The sequence below is a fragment of the Leishmania braziliensis genome, chromosome 24 (assembly GCF_000002845.2).
Source record: "Leishmania braziliensis MHOM/BR/75/M2904 complete genome, chromosome 24".
Taxonomy (NCBI): Eukaryota; Euglenozoa; class Kinetoplastea; order Trypanosomatida; family Trypanosomatidae; genus Leishmania; species Leishmania braziliensis.
Window position 1 is genome coordinate 47257 of NC_009316.2, and position 19604 is coordinate 66860.

The following is a 19604-nucleotide window of genomic DNA, read 5'->3' on the forward strand; positions in this document are numbered from 1 at the left end:
TCTGAGTGCCTCGCCGCACGCTTTGATACACACTCGCATGCAGTAGCGTCGGTGTTGCCCCACAGCGGCACTGCCACGAAGCGAAAGAGAGCGAAGGCTCACATACAGTGCGTATGCTCCCCGAAGATGTTGGAATAGCAGCTGGCTCTCCAACCGACTAATACCGGCACCATTTTCTACGCTGTGTGTCTGCAGACGGCATCCCTTCCTCACGTATTCCCCGCGTTGTGCACTGGTGCGGGTGTGTGTCCGTGCGCCTCTGTAGATCCGTCTATATCTCGTGTGCTGCTGCTGCTCTTCTCTTCTCCAGACACGCGCACTTGAGATCGCCATGAAGGTGACGCCCAAACGGTTTCGGACAGGCTGCAACTCCCTAATTGAAGACAATGAAGCGGTGTTGTCGCTGGACACCACCATTGCGGAGCTGAAGGGGCTTACTCAGATTCTCTTCGGATTTTCAGCGAATGCGCCCCTGTTGATGCTGGATCACCTGCTGGAGAACACACGGGCACTCTGCGCAACCTCGGCCTTGTGGGTCAGTGATTTGACCCGATCCTGACGGCGCCTGTCGCGAGAGAGTCGGTGCTCGAGATGAGCAGTCGCGACCAGGAGGATACAACTAGGGGTGACGACCTGCAAGGTTTCTCGCACGCCAATTTTATTCTTGCCATGAAGACGTTTGACAAGGGTGTGCTAGCTTCAGATGATCGTCTCGTAGCCTTGCGTCTTAACGTCCCTCACCAGCGTCCAGTCTTCCTCGACGGTTAATGGGCGGGCGAAGACGCTGCCGTTGGTCCAGAAAGAGCTCTCCAGCTTTCACCCGGCATCGCTGACCTGGCGGGGTGCGAGATTTCGATTTATGACGCGAGGGTGACGGCGATGTACGAGATCGCTTCTTGCGTCAAGTACGACCCGCGCAAGGAGGGCGTCGGCATGGAATTTTTGATTCAGTGCCCCGGTGCCGATGAGCCCTTTCGCTTGTGGGACATGCGCACGCCACACCCGTTTACCCGCATCAATGAAAAGTGTTCCCCCTGGAGAGGCCTGCCTCGAGCTCTTCTGCCTTGACGAGCTCGACACTGCCGATGACCAGCCAGGGGGTTTTTGTCGGTGGCGCTGCAACGTCTGCAGCCCAAGGCTGGCGGCGCACGCTTGCGGACCCCGCTGCCGCTGTGTGAGGTACGGTGCGCTCCCCTACTCATTGCGGTTCTCATAGTGCTGCACGAAATGAACCTCGTGGAGCTCGGCGACATCTTCTTCGAGGACTTTGGGAAGTCCAAGTCTGTCCGATCCTTCAAGGGCAACGACAACGGACCAAAGGTGGCTGGCAGCGGCGGCCCTTGCTGTGTTCTACGGTAGTCGATGCTAGGGAATAGGAGGGAGGCGACTATACGCAGCAAGGACCCCGTGAGTTACACAACCGTGGAGCGATACAGCTTCCTTCATAGTTGGCGGAGTGGGGTGTGCTCTGCAGCTCGTTGTTGAATATAGCCCCAGAGGGGGGAGGGTTAGATGTAGAAGAGGCGCTTCCACCCATACGAGAGCGCAGGCTGTCTGTTGTTGTTGTTATCATACTCACATGAGCCCTCTTGCGCCTCCTCCCCACCCGCCTCCACCCTCCTCTGCTGCTTCACTTGTTCGTCTGTCGCATCTATTCGTCTTCACTTGCTTACCATTCCCCCTCCCCCTATTGGGGCTCGCTGTAGGTGCTAGCAGAGAAGCCATCGAGTACCCATGCGTGCAGAGCTCAACCGGCGCCACTAGTGGAACTGACGCAGCACACCAAGGTACTCGTGCATGCACCTACGTGTCGAGTCCGCGCGAAGGCGTGTGCCTGCGCAACATCTTCTACTCGTCTCTTTCGCTTCCTCGCCTCAGTGTGCGTGTGTCTGCGCTCCGTCTGGAAGGGCGCCGCTCTTCGCTGGCACCTTGTCCCTTCTGCCAGCTCTCCGTGGACTTCGTCGTCCTCATTCGCTTGCCAGTTCGTTTTCTGCTTCACGTTTCGTGCCAGTGGTTTTACAGCACATGTTGGTGCGCTGTGCAACGCCGTCTGCCTTTACTTTAACATCCGAGGCACCATCAAGCGAGGGCGGGGGAGGTTTAATAAGGGAAGAGGATGAGGAGGGGAGGCAATGTGTAGAGGCCACGGTGAGCCTGCACCCATACTCACCCGTGCACGGCTCGAGAAGCGATTTGGTTGAGCACCTCCGCGTTCCGTGTGAGTTCTTCTTTTCGGCCAAACCACCCGTTCTACGCCGCGATCATGTTCGTTTTCTTCGCTCTCTCCCTCTTGTTCCCGCCTCTTTCGAGCAGTTGCATTTGGGCTGCTTCTTTGGCCGCACGGCGTTGTGCTCAACTCATTCGTCGCCCACCGTCTCGCAGAGACGCCTTCGCCCTTCTCTCTCTCTCGTGTTGGGGGATCTGGGGCTGTGATGGGCTTTTTGGAGCGGCATCTTGACGATGTTTTTCCCACCTGTCATTGATTCCCCTCCCCTCCCCCTCCCTCTGTTATGTGTGTGCTTTCTTTGGTGCTCCTCCCTCTGCTCGCAGACGTACAGATGCACACGGCCCCCGCAGCGACGCTTTCTTACTTTACTACCCGTAGGGGTCCGCCTCGTGACTTACAAAGTTCGAGGAGAGAGAAGCAACGAGAGGGAAGAGTGCGTGGCGAGGCCGTGAGCCTCCCTTCACTGGGTGTACATCAATGCACGTCGTGGTCTCTCTGGGCTCACTTCAGTAACAAAGACGCCATCATCGTGGGTTTGACGTTGAGTGGGTGGCGCTGCACCCAACCCCTCTTTGCTTTTCAGCTTTCTTCTTGGCTGTGGCACTCGCGTTGCGGAGCCTTCCGAGGTGACACACATTTAACCGTGCAGGAGAGACAGAAAAGGTACAGCAGAGAAGGCCGCGCGCGCGGTGGCGCAACTCAGCGTCGGTACGTGAGCTGACCCGAGCACATCAATCGAGAACTCCTTTTCGCTCGTGTTCTTTCTTCTCTGCATGACGTTCTTCCTCGGCGCACACGTGTCGCAGCAGCGGGGGCTGCAGCTCTTCCCCCACTCCCAACGGCTGGTCGATGTGCACATAGACCTGATGCTGTCCGCTGGCGGCCAGCTGCCGTTGGTTGCGACAGCGATGGCGCGTATATTTCGTTGTTGTTTTGTCGTTCACTTCTGACCTCCCCCCTCCCCTCCCTCCCATTGCGGTCTCTCAGTCTCTCATAGCACGGCGGCGCTGTCTCGGTTTGCCCACTTCATGTGCCTCTGTTGTTGCTCATCGAGTTTTGTTGTCCGCTTCGCCACATTCCCTCCTGCTGCCTCTCCTCTATGTGTGGTATTCAGGTGGGAGAGGCCCCCCTTCCCTCCCCCTGTGTGCCGCAGCCTCTAGTCCGTTACTTTGCCTGCTACGCCACTCTCCCTTGGCTGCGGTCACACACACACACACATCAACCCAGAAGGTCACATGGAGGGCATCTCTGAGAAACTTTTTCAGGAGCCCTTCCCTGCTCAACTCAAACGAGAGCGCTCTGGCTCCTACGCCACCGAGGGAGGCAGCCCGATTTCACCGCATCTGCAGCGACTTCGGCTTCGGCCAACGTCTTCTTCTAAAGTCAGTGCCGCTGCGGACGGCGACGGCGAAGAAGTTCAGCATGGTCGGCAGCATGCCGAGCCAGAACTCTTCGAGCTCACTCCCCTTGGTGGATCTGCCAACACAAGCGTGTGTGCAACGCGCTTTGGTGTAGAAGGCCTTCGTATTGGGCGCGACCCCGACTGTTGTGACCTGGTACTCCCCTTAAACGCAGTCTCGCGGCTTCATTGTGTGCTCTCTGTCCTTGGCAATGATGTGTTCGTGCACGACAACAGCTTCAACGGCACTTTCATCAATGGCCGCCGAGTGGGGCGCGGACGATGCTCGGTGTTGCATCCACGAGACAAGCTTTCGTTCCTGAACCCCACGCTGGAGGAGGCAAGCCGCTGCGCGTTCGAGTTTGCGCCGCTATCAGAGCTCTCCTCATCAGGCTTTACAGCAGTGGAGGGGCTGCAGCGGTACGAACTGGGGCCAGTGCTGGGTCAGGGGAGCTCGGCGGCAGTGCGGCTTGGTATAGACCGGGAGACGGGGGCACCAGTCGCTATCAAGCTGATCGAGCGTAAGCACTTCGGCTCTGAGGAGGCCGCGGCCTCACTCCACACGGAGATTACAATACTGCGCAGCATGGATCACCCCCATGTTGTGCGGGTTGTTGATGCGTTTGAGGGAGGTGGTTGTGTCGCCTTGGTCATGGAGTACGTGCGCGGCGGCGACTTATTTGACTACGTTGTCGGGCGCGGACGCAACCCCTTCACCGAGGCTGAGGCACGTCACCTCTTCGGGCAGCTACTCGAGGCCGTTTTGTACATTCGAAGCCGCAGCATAATCCATTGCGACCTCAAGCCGGAGAACGTGCTCGTAGAAGTCGTCAGGCGAGGAGCCGAGGATGACGTTGTCACAAACTTCGCCTCGGCATCGGCGACTGCAAGTGATCTAGCGCCGTCGGTACTGCAGACCGATGGCGATGCTGCACTCTCCGTCGTAGACGATCACCAGGCAGAGGCGAAGGCTCTTTCACCATACGACGTGAGGCTCAAGCTGGCCGACTTTGGCAGTGCGAGGTACGAAGGCGGCGGCGCAGCGGGCGGAAAGCCAGAGACCACCAGCGCCGGCACGTTAGTCTACGCTGCACCAGAGCTGGCGCGCTCTCGTGTAGACGGGGCACCGTTGCAAGGGATCACTGCGGCAGTGGATGTGTGGTCTCTGGGTGTGCTGCTATACATTCTCTGCTCTGGCACGGTACCCAAGCACCCCCAGTGCGAGGCCGCCGTCTCTTTCAACCGGTCCATGGCGCATCTCTCGGCGCTTTGCAAGGATCTCATTGCGCGCATGATGACAACTGACGCATCGCTGCGCCCTTCTCTCGCCGAGGTGTGCCATCACCCTTGGCTCGACGGCGTCACGATCGGCGGCGCACCGGACAGAAGCGCGCTAGACAACAAAGACCCCTTGTCGGCGACAGTGGCATCTTCGCCGTGCTTTCCGCAGACTTCGAAACCATTTTAGGGGTGCCGTTGTCGCTTTTTCTGCCGGCGCACGTGCGCGTGAACGAGTGTGGAAAACGCCCGTCTTCCGAGGACTGTCCGTATGCCACGGCATGCAGTGCGTGGCCGCGTATGGACATCGGAGGTGGCTGCCCATTGCCGTCCGATCGAGGGTCGGTCCGTGAGAGGCAAGAGTCGATAGCCCCTCAGTGTGATTGCTTAAACACGCCGGTGTGTCAACATGCCAAATGTTCGACTGGGCGAGAGGGTAGGGTGATAGTGCGCACGCGCTGCCGTGGAGAGCCCCCATCCGCTTGTGCCGGCGTCCCTGCATCCTTGCGTGCATTTTAGCGATAAAACGCACAAGGGAGGGGAAATTGTGCTCTCCTCAAAGAGGGTCGACCATAGGCGTAGCCGAGGTGCATCCAACGGTGTTGTGACGAGGCTGCGCAGTCTTCATTACCGCGGCCACCCCAATCGACGGTTCGACGCATCGAGGGTGTTGTGTGCCCATCGATACGGCTGCCTGCCCGCAAGTTCCGAGTGGTGTGTTTTCCTATCGACCCATAGTTCCCGCGGCCTCATAAGAAGCTATGCTGTCTCTCTGCACGATGCCGAGGCGTTTGGCCAAGCCGCCCCGCGTGCCTATCTGCCGATGCGTCCCCTTTTACTTTCTCTCTACTTTCCCCCTTTCGACTTCTCCTGCTGTGCGTTCAGCTCTTTCATGGACGCGCTTCACTGCCCAGCTGCAGCACAGACAGAGACGTACTGTTGACATCTCCCCCCCCCCCTCATGACCCTCTCCGCGCCATTAAATCACACATCATTTTAATCCCTTCTCTTTTCCTTTCCGCGACACAAACGCTCACCCACGCAAAGCTACGGGGTGACGGAGATCACCATTGTCGTCCACGATGGAGTCCAGCACCGATGTCGTATGCACCGTCGAAGTGCCGCCGCCGGTCACTGCGGTCTCAGAGCCATCCTCAACTGCAGTGGCAGAGGAACCGGCGTCCTATCAAGAGACGGAGCGCTTCTGCACGTGGCGCAAGCACGTACGGGACTTGTATCAGCATCTGTTCCACATCGACCTCGTCTGGGAGAGTCCTGTGGCGCAGTTAATGCCGTACGTGACGACAAAGAGTGGCCTCACTACGCACACGATATTGAGCGGTACACGCACAGGAGGCCAGGAGCAGAGTTACATCCAGCTCCTGTCTGCAACAGTCCCGCAAGACACGCAGGTCCTGGACGGCTCCGGTGCAGCCTACAGTGAAGCTACTGGTGAGGTTGGCGGGTACGGTATGGCGCCTCACGCCTGCGGCCTCAGTATTGAGCGACGCATTCTTCACGACGGGGACGTGCTGACAGCGCGCTACATGCCAGCAAACCCGCTGCTCATCGCCTCGTCCTCCAGCAACGGAGGCCTCTATGTGTTTGACTGGTCACGAGTCTCGCTGGGCCGCTTCCCGAATGAGCCCTCGCGGCCCCGCGCGCCGCTGCCGCCAAACGAACTCAGCAGTGGCGCTACGGAGGAGGAGCGGATTCAGTACCAAAAGAGGATGCGTGCCCTCAACGTTGTGGCGACTGAGCAGGACCGATGGGACCGTCGCACCGGTGAGGGCCAGCACGTGCTGACGCTGAAGGGCGGCAACGGCGCCTCGGAGAACTTGGACTGGAGCACGAATGCGGAGGGTCAGGTGGTGTCTGGTTCCACAGGGCGCGTCTGTGTGTGGCATGTCGCGAACTTGTCAAAGGACGATAGCCGCCAGGTGGATCCGTCCAAAGTCTTCTTGCTGGAGGACGAGGAGGCAAGCGTCACGCACGTCAACTTCTCCTGGACGTCGCCGGATGCCTTTGTAGCGGCGTCCTCCACTGGTGCCGTGTATTTTAACGACGTGCGGATGCAGCATACCACGGAGGTCTTCTTCATTGAAAATGCCGCTACCTCCCTCGCCCTCTCCCCACTCGACGGGAGCGCGCTGCTTGTTGGCGACGCGCTGGGCAACGTCCTCTTCTTTGACCTGCGCCAAAGCAGCAAAGCAGTGCAGGTAGACCGCCTGCATAGCGGAGAGGTGACTTCCATTGAGTGGTGCCCACACTCACGCCACCTTTTCTCCTCCGGTGGCCATGACGGTGTTGTCTGTATTTACAATCAGACCCGACACAAGACGCTTTTCAAACACTGGGGCCACACCGATGTGATCATGGACCTGGGCTGGAACTGGCAGGAGGATGGTGCTGGTCAACTCGTGTCTACCGACAGCAACGCTATCATGCTCTGGAGACCGCGCGACTTCTTCTACTGTGCTTGATGTGCGCCGAGCAAAGGAGGTACCGTAGGTGAGCAAGATTACATGCTGCCATGCACTGCTGCGGCCGTCTTCCGAGGGGGGAGGCTCACCGTCCGCTGGGAAGGCTGAGAGGCGAGGGTTTGCTGTTGTTTTTTCGCGTGTGTATGTGTGTGTGTGTCGTCACATGTGAAGTCCCTGCCGCGAAGGTGCAACTTTGCGCTTCTCTCTCTCAAGTGAACCGGCGGCTCGCACCTTTCGTGCCAGCTTTGGGGTTGGATGCGTTTCGGAGCAATACGTCATACGAACTGCATTGCGTTATTTTCCTGCTTTCCAGCCTGCTCCTTCCTTCCTCCTGGGGGTGGCCAGGCACCGTCAGTGCCTCTCTGGCACCAGTCCCCCCCCCCCCCCCATCTGCTCTCTGAAAACCGCGCTGTCTGAAGAAGGAACCGAGAGAGAAAGGTGGGTGCTGTAGAGTGCCGTAGAACGGATACAATGTCATTGGATAGAAGGGCAGTGGCGCACACCGCGTGCGAGCTCGACGAGAGGCGTACGTTGGTGAGTGTAGGTGCCGTTTGGTGGATGCATAGAGACGCTTAAAAGGGTAAAGTAAGAAAAGGGGCACGAGAGGCGTGCGCGAGAGAAACCACTGCGAGCTCCCACTCTCGCTGTCAGGCCACTCTCTGGTGGGCGTGACCGTGTTCCGCTTTTCGAGGCGTTTTGGTTTTGAATTCGACAGCCTCTATCGAACGTTCTCCTTCTCTTCCACAGCACGCGCGCCTGCCAGAGCGCGACGTTGGGGGGTACACTGTATCATTATAGTCGGCCACTTTGCGGTTGTATCTTTAGTCGGTCTTTCCATCCTCCGCTCGCCTCTTTCATCTTTGCTTATCTCTTCTTGCCACTCTGGCACCGCTCTCTCTCTGTTTTCCACTCCGTATGCGCGCCTCGTACCGGGACACCTCTCCCGTGGCAGCTGTGTCCTTCTTCTCACCGCATTTTTCGCGAAGCAGCGCTCATGTCTGAAGGGGAAGTCCAGGCGGAGTGGTCAGAGCTGCCGCTTGACACACGGGTGCTCGAGGCCTTGAAAGACCTCGCGTGGAGGAAGCCGACTGCCGTCCAAAGCGCGTGTGTGCCACTGGCCCTCAAAGGCAAAGACATCTCCATCCAGTCCCACACTGGCTCTGGTAAGACCGGCGCCTTCGTCATTCCAGCTGTGCAGCGCATCATCACGGAGCGGGAGCAGTGCGGCAGTGGCCGGGTGCTCCCCAGCCCACGCGTCCTCATTCTCGTTCCGTCGGTCGAGCTGTGCGAACAGACGGCTGAGGCAACGGAGGTGATAGCCAAGTATGTACATCCCCGGCTGGTCATCGACAACCTGACGTCCGGCGGTGACGTGACGGCGAGACGCATCCAGTCTGCCCACATAATTATTTCAACAGCGGCCCTTCTGGGAAAGGGCTGCAGCCACGGCACTGTGACGGCTGACACACTTAAGCACGTGCGCTTTTTCGTCCTCGACGAGGCCGACGTGGTGGCCTCGATGGCGGAGCGATCTCTGCGCACGGTGCAGTCCCTGCTGCCACCGAACATGCAGGTTATTCTAGCCTCCGCCACCCTAACCAAAGGTGTTGCTGCCGTTAAGGGCCAACTGCTGCGGCATCCGGTCAACGTGGTGCTGACATCGGAGGACGTGGAGGAGTTGGTGCCTGGCGATATCAAGGACAGCGCGGCCTCGCAGCAGGGCCCGGTTGTCGAGTCCCGTGTCACAGTGAGAGATCCACTGAAGAAGACGCTGCACCAATACTACCTGGTGGCCACGGACGAATGCCACAGTCACACGCTTCTCTTTGGTCTCTATCGCATGGCCCTCATCACCGGCAAGACACTTATCTTTGTGAACGATGATGAGCAAACGTATCGCCTTCAGAATTTCCTGGAGCAGTTGGGCGTGGCAACGCTTGCCTACGACGCAAACCTCCCCGTCAACGTGCGCTTTGACACTCTACGTCGCTTCCAAAGTGGCGCGGTGTCCACGCTCGTGTGCACCGATGGCACACTGGAGAAAGCAATGCAGCTGCAGATGTCGTTGGAGGAGCCGCAGCCAGGTGGGAGGGCCTCAACCGGCAAGTTGGCGGCGTCATCGCGGCGTCGGTCGCGACCAACTCCTGCCTGCGGCGGCGGCCTTGCGAACGACGAGGCTCCCTCGGCGTTACACCGCGGCATTGACTTTACACACGTACGCAACGTAATTCTGTTTGACGGTGTGGAGGCGACTGACCCGATTGCCTTGTCTCGTTACACCCACCGCATCGGCCGTGCTGGCCGCGCCGGCGAGGAGGGAGTATCCATTGCGATCTTCACCGTGCCGAAGGCCCGCAAGTACCTCCGCCCACTCCAGGAGTACTGCAGAGGGCGCGGCGATGCCATTCAGCCGTTTCGGCAGATGCAGCGAGCTGAGGTGGCTAAACTGCAGTACCGCGTGGACAGCGTGTTGGGCAACATCACGCGCACCTCGACGCGCAAGATGCGCGTTGCCTCCGTCGCCGCGGAGCTGAGTCGTAGCTCGTACCTGTCAAACTACCTGTCGCAGAAGGATACGGATGCCCTGCAGCGAGTCATGCAGCGGTCCTCAAAGAGGGTTAGGGTGGAGCGCAACATCCTCGAGGTGCCCGAGTACATGCATTTGCCGACCGCGGACGACGTAGCCACCTACCGGAAGCGTGTGCGAGCCAGTCAGACGCAGTCAAACCGTCTGCGCAACGCGACTCACAAGGCCACTGCGGACCCGCTGAAGGCAGTGGTGTCTAAGCTGCGCTCCTCCAAGCGCAAGACATAAAGCGATAACCACGAAAAACCGAAGGTGGAGAGTACGCACACCGCACTGTATGTGGGAGGAAGAGAGAGGGAGCGGGTAAGACGTGGTGCCCTGTGTGCTTGTATCTCTGCATGTATGACTCGACAACACGGCTGCCAGTGGCTGGTTGTATGGGAAAGGGGTCTACAGCTCTTTTCGTACATCTTTTCAAGGGAGTTGCGGAGGTGGGCCGAGCAATCTGCTCACTCTGTACGGCGAAGTGCCTTTCTTTCCTCCTGTCACCTCTCTTCACTTGTGCACCGTGACAGCGTCTCTTTGAGCCTGCTACCCCGTCCCCCCTTCCCATCAGCACGTGTGTGTGTGGGGGGGTGGAGGCTACTGTCCTTGTTGTTCGATTAACTGGCACATTACGTGATTTAACTTCATCATCTCAACACCTGCAACCGCCTCGTCTCCACTTTCTGCTAGTGGTGTGTGTTTCGGCGTTCTCGATGCTCCTCAACCAATGAAGGAGGCCGAGACGAGCGCATTCCTTCTCCTTCCCCCTCGCCAACTTCATGGGTCTCTGTGGGTCACAGGCACCGTAACGGGCGCTCTGAAGTCGAGGCTTCCCGGGTGCGTAATGCGGGCGCCTATGCTGGTAGGAGCTGCCCTGTGCTTGAAGCACCACCCGCGCCTCATGCGCCTCTCTTCTGCGTCTTCTCCACGTGCGCCATTTCAACCACGTCTTTTTGCCACGCCCGCCGCCTCCTTCGTTGTTCTCGCATTTTCACGGCACGCCAAACAACGATGCCGCTAAACATCCGCGCGCACGTGCCCCAAACACACGTCCACGCACACCCCTTCCGCTCCGCTCGTTCGGCTCTTCTGCCGCTGTCGCACTGCTGCCGCGCATCTGGTGAGGGTAGTTCAAGTGCGGTTGAACGAGGCCGTTTCGCACGTGGGCAACAGGCGCGTACAGGCACATTTGCCCACTCACAGGAATCAACGAAGACTCGGAGACAGGCCGAGCCTAGCGCACGAGGGTAGTGGTATCCGCCCGTGTGCTTGTGCTCGTGCGCCCAAGTCTTGTGCCCTAAACACCAGTGCGCGTTCTCGACAAGGAAGAGCGACGAGGCAGCAACGGTGTTCTGTCGCTGGAGCGCCTGATTGATCCGTGCGTACCTTCTCTGGTCCCCTTCTTCGTATCGACTTCAGCTCCGTTATCTGTTTTACTTTCGCAGCAGCTCGACGTGCGCGAGGCGAGTGCGCTCGTGGCATCATTGGCGAGGCGCGGGCTTGTTCTCGTGCTGGGTGACGGCGTGTGGACTAAGCCCCCTCGCCTCACACGCGTCATGGACTCTTTTCTTGGAACTCGAAGTACACCATCGTAGGCTGACCCTTCCCCTCTGTTTGCTCTGTGCTGCCCTCCTCCGTCTTGGTCGCCGCCGCCTCTCTCTTACCTCCTCTCTTGCACAAGTACGCACGTTCGCACTCGCAGCAAATTCATTTCAAAATATTTTCCCTTTTGCCTCGCGCCACTATGACAACGGATGCGTCACCGGTGAACCCCTACTTGCTGTTTAGTCGTGCGGACGAGTTCAGCACGGATGCCAAGATTGACTATGCACTCCGTTACTATCACCTCTATGACTCAAAGGGGAACGGTACCTCATCCTTGCTCACATCGCTGAACGCCGAGCTCGATCGCCGTGTGCTCATTCGAACGCTGGAGGAGCTCAAGCGCGGTCTTTCCTTGGGTGACCGACTGCTTCCTGTCACGCCTAGCACCTGCACGACGGCTAACACGAACGTGAGCGCCTTCTCGTCGTTGGAGGGCGGCAGGTCGCCGTCATTTGACGGCCCCAATGACGGTGAGGTGTCGAATGCGTTACTCGACGGCACTGACGACCTCGATGCGAAGCCATGGGACACCGCTGCGAGCAGCCAGGCGAACTATTGGAATTGGGAGACAGAGGTGCTGTACCAGTCCTACCACGTCTGGATCGCACTCGACTACGGGCGAGGCGCCTTTAGCGTCATGCGCAACGGCGTCGTACTGGTTGACCGAATGCCGACCATCGTCGCATCGCTCCTGCAGGTCGTTGAGACGACGCTGCACGCCCGCGAGCAGGACCAGCAGCTGCTGCGCAACTTCGTCGAAGCCGCCATCGTCGACGAGCAGACTCGGTCACGCGTGATGCAGCAGGTGTGGAATCCTACAGTTTTTGTAAGCGTCGTGCTGCTGAACGTGCCGCAGGAGGTGGAAAAGGCCGTCCCCTTCAGCCCGCCTGCCTCGTCCGACAGGGAGGTGGCCCGAGATGACGTGCACCGCCATCGACAGCGACAACAGCCGGCCATCATCATGTGCCCTCCCGAGCTCCCCCGCTTCACTGCGCTGGGGGCTGACTGCGGCGCGCGCTCTCGCTGCTCGGCCGTGCCGGTGCTCTTTCACTGCGATGCTCGGACGCTGCTCAACGACAGCGGTTTTATGGACCGCCTGCGCGACCTTCTTTGCCGCTACGAAAACGTCTACCGGGCGCACAGCACGCCGCAGGAATGGCCGCAGTCTTCACTGAGTGCATCACTGGAGTACTTGGCGTGTGCGATGCCGGAAAAAACGCCAGAGTGCAACACACTTGTCTTAGTCAGCGATGGAGGCGCCATGGCCTCGTCTGACACATTCACCTTCTTGGAGAACACGGTGCGACGCAAGAACCTCATCGTGTCCATTGTGGCGCTGAATCGTATGCTCGTGCTTGACTCCCCTGAGCTCACCCCGTTGACCCGGCTCCTATCGTCTGTCGGAGGTTTTGCCGTGCACGTGGACTACTGGTTGGCGCTGGCGGCACACCGGCTGAACCACGAGTGGTGCCGCAAGTTTGAAGGGGCGCGGTGCGTGGCGCAGCAGATCTTCGTACACCTCATCAAGGGGTTTCCAGTGACCATTCCAGGCGCTACGCAGCGCGACTTGTTTGCGGACACGATGTGTGAGCCAGTGGTGCTATACGATGGCGACCACGGCCTGCCTGACTTTCTCATTGGCGCCTCCACGAAGGAGGTGCTACGTGCGACAGCGGCACTGCGTTTCAACCAGGGGTGGAGCGTTCTGATCGACTATCAGGATGCGTCTGCCACTTCGCACATGGCAGCCCGCTACGTCCACGACTTCCGCCGCGGCACCATCACGCTGCACTACGAGATGAACATCAACCGACCGGCGGTGTATCGACGTCTGCTGGTGTCGGGGACAAAGGCGCTGGTGGACCACTTCTGCAAAACGCGGTGGGATGATGAGGCGACAAACACCGTTGGCGAGGGCACGTGCCGCTGGCTTGCGTATCTCTCGCTGCTGCGGGCGCAGGTGATGATGTGGATGAAGGCAGAGCAGGCTCTTCTGCAGCTAGTCAACGCGGACCCGCGCCAGAGGCCGATAAGCGCCATCCCTGATCTCGCATGTCTCTCCTCTGCGGAGGGTGTGCTGGCGCAGTGGTTTAATGCTGCCACGGTGTCGTCTCTCGGTGTCTTTTTCAGGTTTGCGCAGCTGCCGCCCAGTGTGTTGATGCGATACACATGCGCTCAAGTCACGAATGGGGCGCAGACAGAGGCCGCCTCGCGCGCCTGCGTACGCGCGGCGATGGAGCGGCGCCACCGACTTGTCGGCTGCGAGGAAGACCTCACCTATCTGCACACAGAGAGAATGACGACGTCTTTCTCTGGAGCCGTGAACGCCACCCGAGACGTCTTTTCAGTGGTTCAGTTTTTCCCACAGTACGAAACAAGCTCCAGCAGCGGCTTCGGCCTAGCCGGCGCCTTCGAGTGCCGAGTGAGCTGCGTGTTGTGCGATAGTGCCACCCAGGACGCACTCGTTTGCGCGCTGCTGAACGACATCGAGGAGGCGGTGCGAGAACGCAACAGGGCAACGACACGCAAAGACTGGCATCTGCTGGTGCGCGTGTCAAATCAAGCAGAAAACAAGCAAGCGCTGCAGCTGGTGAAAGCGAGCCTCAGCACGCGGCGCGGGCAACTGTCGACGAGCTACACGGAAGGGACGCTAATCCCCGGCGTGGACATTAGCTCCGCTGTCGTCAGAGCCTCAAGGCTTCCTGTCGCACCGGAGAAGGCAGCGCACGCGTCAGGCGCGATGCAGTTCTTCCGAGATCCACTATCGTCCTTCCCGTGGCCACTCCTGAATGCACTGTGCTTCCGCTGGGTCCTTGGCTGCAGCGAGTTTTACCCCTTTCTGGTTGAGGAGATCTTCAGCCACATCGTTGCGCGCCGCATGCACGCCGGATTTGCGCTCATTGTCTACTACACGTCATCGCTCAAGGCAGTGCTTGCGAGGCGCGTTGGCAACCCTGAGACACACTCTGACGTGTGCTTGTTTGACGTGTTGGAGGCGCTTCCCTCGTCGGCGCCGGCACCGGCAGCGCAGATTTCCGTGCAGCGTCTCATCACACCGTTCAAGCGAGCGCGGGCGTCGCTGTGGATGTACATGCGCGACATTCAAGAAGACCTCCACATTGCAACTGCTGTCTTCACATGCAAGGTCATTGCCACGCAGCAGCACAGGAATCGATGCCTGCTTGCTCGGCAAATGCGTGAACTCGGCTTCAGTCCTGTTGTGGCACGGGTCGAGTCGATCTTATTCTCGTTGCAGGTGCGATACACAGAGTACGTGGAGTTGCGCTCGCCGCCCTCGCTCGGCGTCAAGGGGTGTGTGCAGCTCCGCGATCGGCTGCTGAACATTGTGAGCTGCGTCGGGGATCGCAGCACCGTCGTGAAAGCCCGCCTGCTGCAGACTGACTACGTGCAGCGGCTCTCTAGCGGAGCCGATGTTGTGGACCCTGACACGGACGTGTATATCTCCGTCTTGAGCCCCATGCGCTACGAGACGATACTTTGTGTCTTGGTGCTGGAAAGAGATACGGAGGCCGGGACGGGGCGGCACGTCGTCAAGGTGGCGTTGGCTGCCCTCGATGGTCAACTGCTCGAGTACGCTATCGCACAGAAATATCATCACTGTCGTCCAAGCCAGCCGGCCCGAGACACAGCAACTGCGGTGGGCAACGAGGAGCCTGCAGAAACATCGCCGTCTCACGTGGCAATGCCTGAGTGCATTGCCGACCGCGCCGTTGTTCTATCGCTGCGCCACCTGCTCGTGGCATTTACGTCTGTGTACTGCGCCCGCGAACTCATATCATTCATTCAGCGCGCGTCACCGGAGACGGCGGCATCTGCCATCGCGGAACTGACGAACACCTACGCTCACCTCGGCAACTACGCGGTGGAAATGGACGTCACGCACCTGTTGCACATCGTCCAGCGGCGCTGCTGCGAGGCGCCCGGTGGGGTGCCGTGGAGGGAAAAAGTGGAGGAGGTGCTAACAGACGTCCTGGCATCGCAGCAGCACAGTTTTTCGGTGCACCCCACTCTGTGGCTACCAAAGTTGGGATCTGATCAGGCGCTGCAGCCCAACGAGACATCCTGCATCGGCTGTTCATCCCCGGATGAAGAGGCAGATGGCGAGGAGGGCCGTGTCTACGATGACGAAGGCGAGAGTGTGAGCGGCATGCGGGGGAACGCGACAAGTGAGGACGACGCAGAGGAGAAGAGTGCGCATCTAGATCTACTCCCGATTGCGGTGAAGGCGTGCATGCTTCTTCTGCCCTCGGCCAGCGGCGTCTGCGCCGAAGAAAACACGGAATGCCGGTGGCTCTCTTTGGCCGTCGACAAGTGCGACGAGCGGTGGCAAAACACATTACGTGACCGGCCTAAGTCGACAATCTCGTCGGTATCGTTAAAGGACCCTCCTGTGCCGGCTTCCGCCTCGCCGTTGGAGGCCGTTGACGTGACAACCGGACGCCTGGCGCTTCGCCTGTTTGTGAAAACGGCTCCGGCAGACGTACTGCTCCTGTGCGAGGAGGAGTCCTTCTGCCCGCCACCGAAGGTCGTGCGGCGCACGCTGGGTCTTCTCTATTACCACTTCGCATCAGAGGAGGCCCCTGTTGCGGTGGGCGGATCCTCCGCATTGCTTGCTTTGACCTTCGCAGCCGCGCCGAGTTACCAAGCTACGGCGGACGAGGCGGCGTTGGCGGCCGTGGATGAGCTTTTTGCTGAGCCGATGGCCGTTGTGTGGAATCGGCAGCGCTGCCATGATGCATTCTACAGCTGCACTGGCCGCAGCTCGCCGCCGGCTCGAGTGAAGCAGGCGATGCAGCGAATAACAGAGAGACTCAAGTGGCGTATCGCCGTGTACTGTCTGCAGAACGCGTGCTACCTTGCCCCCTTTCGGCAGCTCAGAGCACGCGTCGAAGCGGAACCGGCGGCCTTAACGGCTGTTGCAGGCACCACCATGGACGGTGCTGCCGCAGTCGCCACAGCGGAGCGACGTGATGACAGAGCTCTAGAGACGCGGTCGCGCGACGCCGTGCTGTCCCACAGCGAAAGGATGAAAGCGACCGAGCTGATGAGGAACGCGGAGTTGCAGGCACTTCTCTGCGATGTTGTTACCCCAGCCCTTCTGAGCTCCCAGTGTTTCGTCCGTGACACGTTCTCAGTCGAGTTCACCGAGCAGGAGACGAATGTCAGTCGCGTAGTTCCCGAGGAGGCTATCAAGGATGTGTTCCGCCACTGTGTGGAGGAGGACTGGATGTGGGTCCTACCCACGCTCCCCCTCTCCTATGTGGTAGTGCCTAACCGTGAACACTTTGGCGAGCGGTGGGTGGTCGTGTGCATCACGACAAAGCCGCCCCATCCCATCGGTAACGCTCGCATCCTTATATACGATGCTCAAAGCACGGCCGCTGCGCTGGAGACAATGCGCAACTACAGCAGTCACCTCCGTACTCACGTGTGTGGTAAGATCAAGCAGGTGAGCCAGCTGCATCTCCTGAAGCAGCTGCGCGAGTCCTTCAACGCCAGCGCTCAGCTCATTCCCCCAGGGTGGGGAGACCAGTTCAGCAAGAACAGCGGCGCGTCAGACTGCAGCGACTCCGCGCTCCATGGAAACCCACTAACCTGCTCGCAGGATGCGTATGCGACCGGGTCTCCCTTCTACTTGCGCGGTCGCAATGTGCTGGAAATCCCAATATACTACAAGTTGCAGCATCAATGCAAGAAGATCCTGCACCGCATCCAGTGCCACTGCTCGCGACTGGAGCTCGTCGCCATCTTCAACAGAGACCAGTGCTTCCTCGTTGCTGACGATGTTGAGGGGGACACGTTCCACTACCTTCGCTTAGTGTTTGTCAAGGACACAGCACACACTGTGCCGGTGACCTCCCGCCCGCCACCGCTGACGTCCTCGGATCGCTGCCCGCAGCTCGTAGTGCAGCTCTTCAGCGCCACACCCAACGCGAGTGTGCAGCGACCGCTGCAGCGGCTACAAGACTTCTGCTACCTTCTGGCGGTGCAGGAGCTCCAGGGCCACCTCAACTACGTGCAGCACAAGATGATATCCTTCAACGATCTTGTTTTCTTACAAAACCAGCGACTGGAGCCAATTGTGGTAAACCTGCACACCATCTTCGATAGCGCCCTCTCTGACTCCGGCAACGACGCTCCCCACGAGTCGTCGCACGACGTCACTGCATTTCAGGAGAGACAACGAGAGGTGGCAGTGACACTGCTGTTTCTGAACCTTCGCGAGTACAAGTTTAAGCCTTTCGGCATTCAAGACGAACCCATGCATGCCACGAGCAACTTTGTGGAGCACTACAATCTCGAAAAGAGCCTCACCCTCGATCCAGCAGAGGATTCGACACCAAGCCAAGGCGGCTGCAACCGAGCACTTCGGGCGTGGCGCTTTGTGAAGATTGTGGACGGTGTGACAGACGTGCTTGTCTCGTGCTGTCTCCACGTGCATCCCGACAACCCGCACATAATTGTGCTCGACCGCTATCTGACTCGCATCCCAGTGGAACGCTACATCAACGGTGACTCGGAGAACACGGTTCTGGCCCACCTGGGCCACAGCGTCGAGAGAACCATGGCGCAGCTGCGGTTTCTCGGATTGACCTCGCCAGATCAGTCATCCTTTCCGCTCTTGCGCTCCTCGATTCCCACGACGGTGGGTGAACTACTGCATATCAGCCAGGAAACGCCCTCAAATGACTCGTCGCTCCTGCGCCATCGCCATTTCTCGCTGGAAAACGTGAGCCCAGCATTGCTGCCAATGCTGATGGAGCGCATATGCGGGTCCCTCTCGCGCTACGGTCCGACGTGTTTCACGTACACCGCCGAGCGCTCCACGAAGGGCGTCGTGCATGTGCCGAGCTTCTCGTGGAAGTGGATGGAGGGCATCCAGAACGACGTGATGGCGGACTCGATGCAGATGTATGTGACCTGCGGCTACGACGTTATGGATTCGCTCGCGGAGACAGCGCCATTGGCGCCGACCCGTGTCGTACCGTACGTCGTGCCAGGCGTCCCCATCACCTCCGTGACGACCGGGGAATCGCAGATGTCGATTTTGGGCGAGTACCAACTGTGCGAGCGCGGCTGCCCGCTGCTGGAGTACCGCATTGTGCTCTCCGTTTCATTGATGGAGGGCCTCTCGCTTGCGCTCTTCAACCTGCGTGACACAGAGTACGTTGTGCGCCTGCTAGGCTACGTGGTGCTGGCGATGGAAGAGAAGTCGGCGCTGTTAAAGGATGTGCTGCTCCAGCGCATGGGCTACACCATTCCGTCATTCTTCAAGGAGGCGGATTTGGCGTGCAACTGCTGCGGCGACGACACAAACGTCATCCGCACCAAGGCATTGTCGATCAGCTGCGCTGCATACCGGCGCCGCGTCAACAACGTCCGCTTCCGTTCGAGACCCGACGCGGAGTGGGATGAGCCGCTCGTGGTGATACTGGAAGGACTGTACAATCGGGGCCTTATTGTAAACTACGTGTTTTCTGTCGAGGACGCCGTCAAGGTGTTGTTCGACGAGTGCCCGCAGCACTCGTTGCAGGAGTGTGTGCGCATTGTCGATGCGCTGCTTGAGGCACATGTGCTGTGCGACTCCCCGAAAAGCGCATTGGAGCCGCAGGTGCCCATCTTCGCATCCCTGCTTCAAGCCGAGCATCTCAGGTCAGACGTGCGCAACTGCCGTCTGAGCGAGGTGAGCGGCGTGCCAGCAGACGCGCTTGTTGCGTGCGGTTATCATCGCCACATCCTGGCTTCACACATTATTGTGGAGGCATCTCCTTCCGCCATTGATCGTACGCTTGGGGAGGTGCGCCTGTGGACAAAGTACAACCGATAGAAAGAGAAGTGAGGATAACCGAGACTCCTCCCTTCGCCGACGAGGATTGACAAGACCAGAGGACTAGAAAGGGCAGGGACGGCGGAGCGCGGACTCGTTTCTCCCTCCTGATCACACACACTCACACAGGCAGGGGCAGAGGTAGGCACTACTCTCTCTCTCGCTACATTTTTCTTAGCGCATTGCCGTAG

At 59.3% G+C, this 19604-nt stretch overlaps 4 protein-coding genes and 1 pseudogene across 5 annotated transcripts; all 5 read left to right on the forward strand.

The window, feature by feature from the left end:
• Positions 1–591: 591 nt before the first annotated feature.
• On the forward strand, positions 592–1359 carry LBRM_24_0210 (annotated as a pseudogene). Its single transcript has one exon. A coding segment is annotated over exon 1 (768 nt).
• A 2103-nt stretch (positions 1360–3462) lies between these two features.
• LBRM_24_0220 (putative protein kinase) lies at positions 3463–5094 on the forward strand (the record flags this gene model as incomplete). The annotated part of the gene is made up of 1 exon (XM_001565239.1): positions 3463–5094. The coding sequence occupies one exon, from the start codon at positions 3463–3465 to the stop codon at positions 5092–5094; it is 1632 nt and encodes a 543-aa protein (XP_001565289.1).
• Positions 5095–5986: 892 nt separating this feature from the next.
• LBRM_24_0230 (WD repeat protein) lies at positions 5987–7387 on the forward strand (the record flags this gene model as incomplete). The annotated part of the gene is made up of 1 exon (XM_001565240.1): positions 5987–7387. The coding sequence occupies one exon, from the start codon at positions 5987–5989 to the stop codon at positions 7385–7387; it is 1401 nt and encodes a 466-aa protein (XP_001565290.1).
• Positions 7388–8381: 994 nt separating this feature from the next.
• Positions 8382–10202, forward strand: LBRM_24_0240 (putative ATP-dependent RNA helicase; the record flags this gene model as incomplete). Its single annotated transcript, XM_001565241.1, has 1 exon — positions 8382–10202. One exon carries the CDS (start codon positions 8382–8384, stop codon positions 10200–10202), a length of 1821 nt encoding a protein of 606 aa, XP_001565291.1.
• A 1501-nt stretch (positions 10203–11703) lies between these two features.
• On the forward strand, positions 11704–19413 carry LBRM_24_0250 (conserved hypothetical protein; the record flags this gene model as incomplete). The annotated part of the gene is made up of 1 exon (XM_003723128.1): positions 11704–19413. The coding sequence occupies one exon, from the start codon at positions 11704–11706 to the stop codon at positions 19411–19413; it is 7710 nt and encodes a 2569-aa protein (XP_003723176.1).
• Positions 19414–19604: the final 191 nt, after the last annotated feature.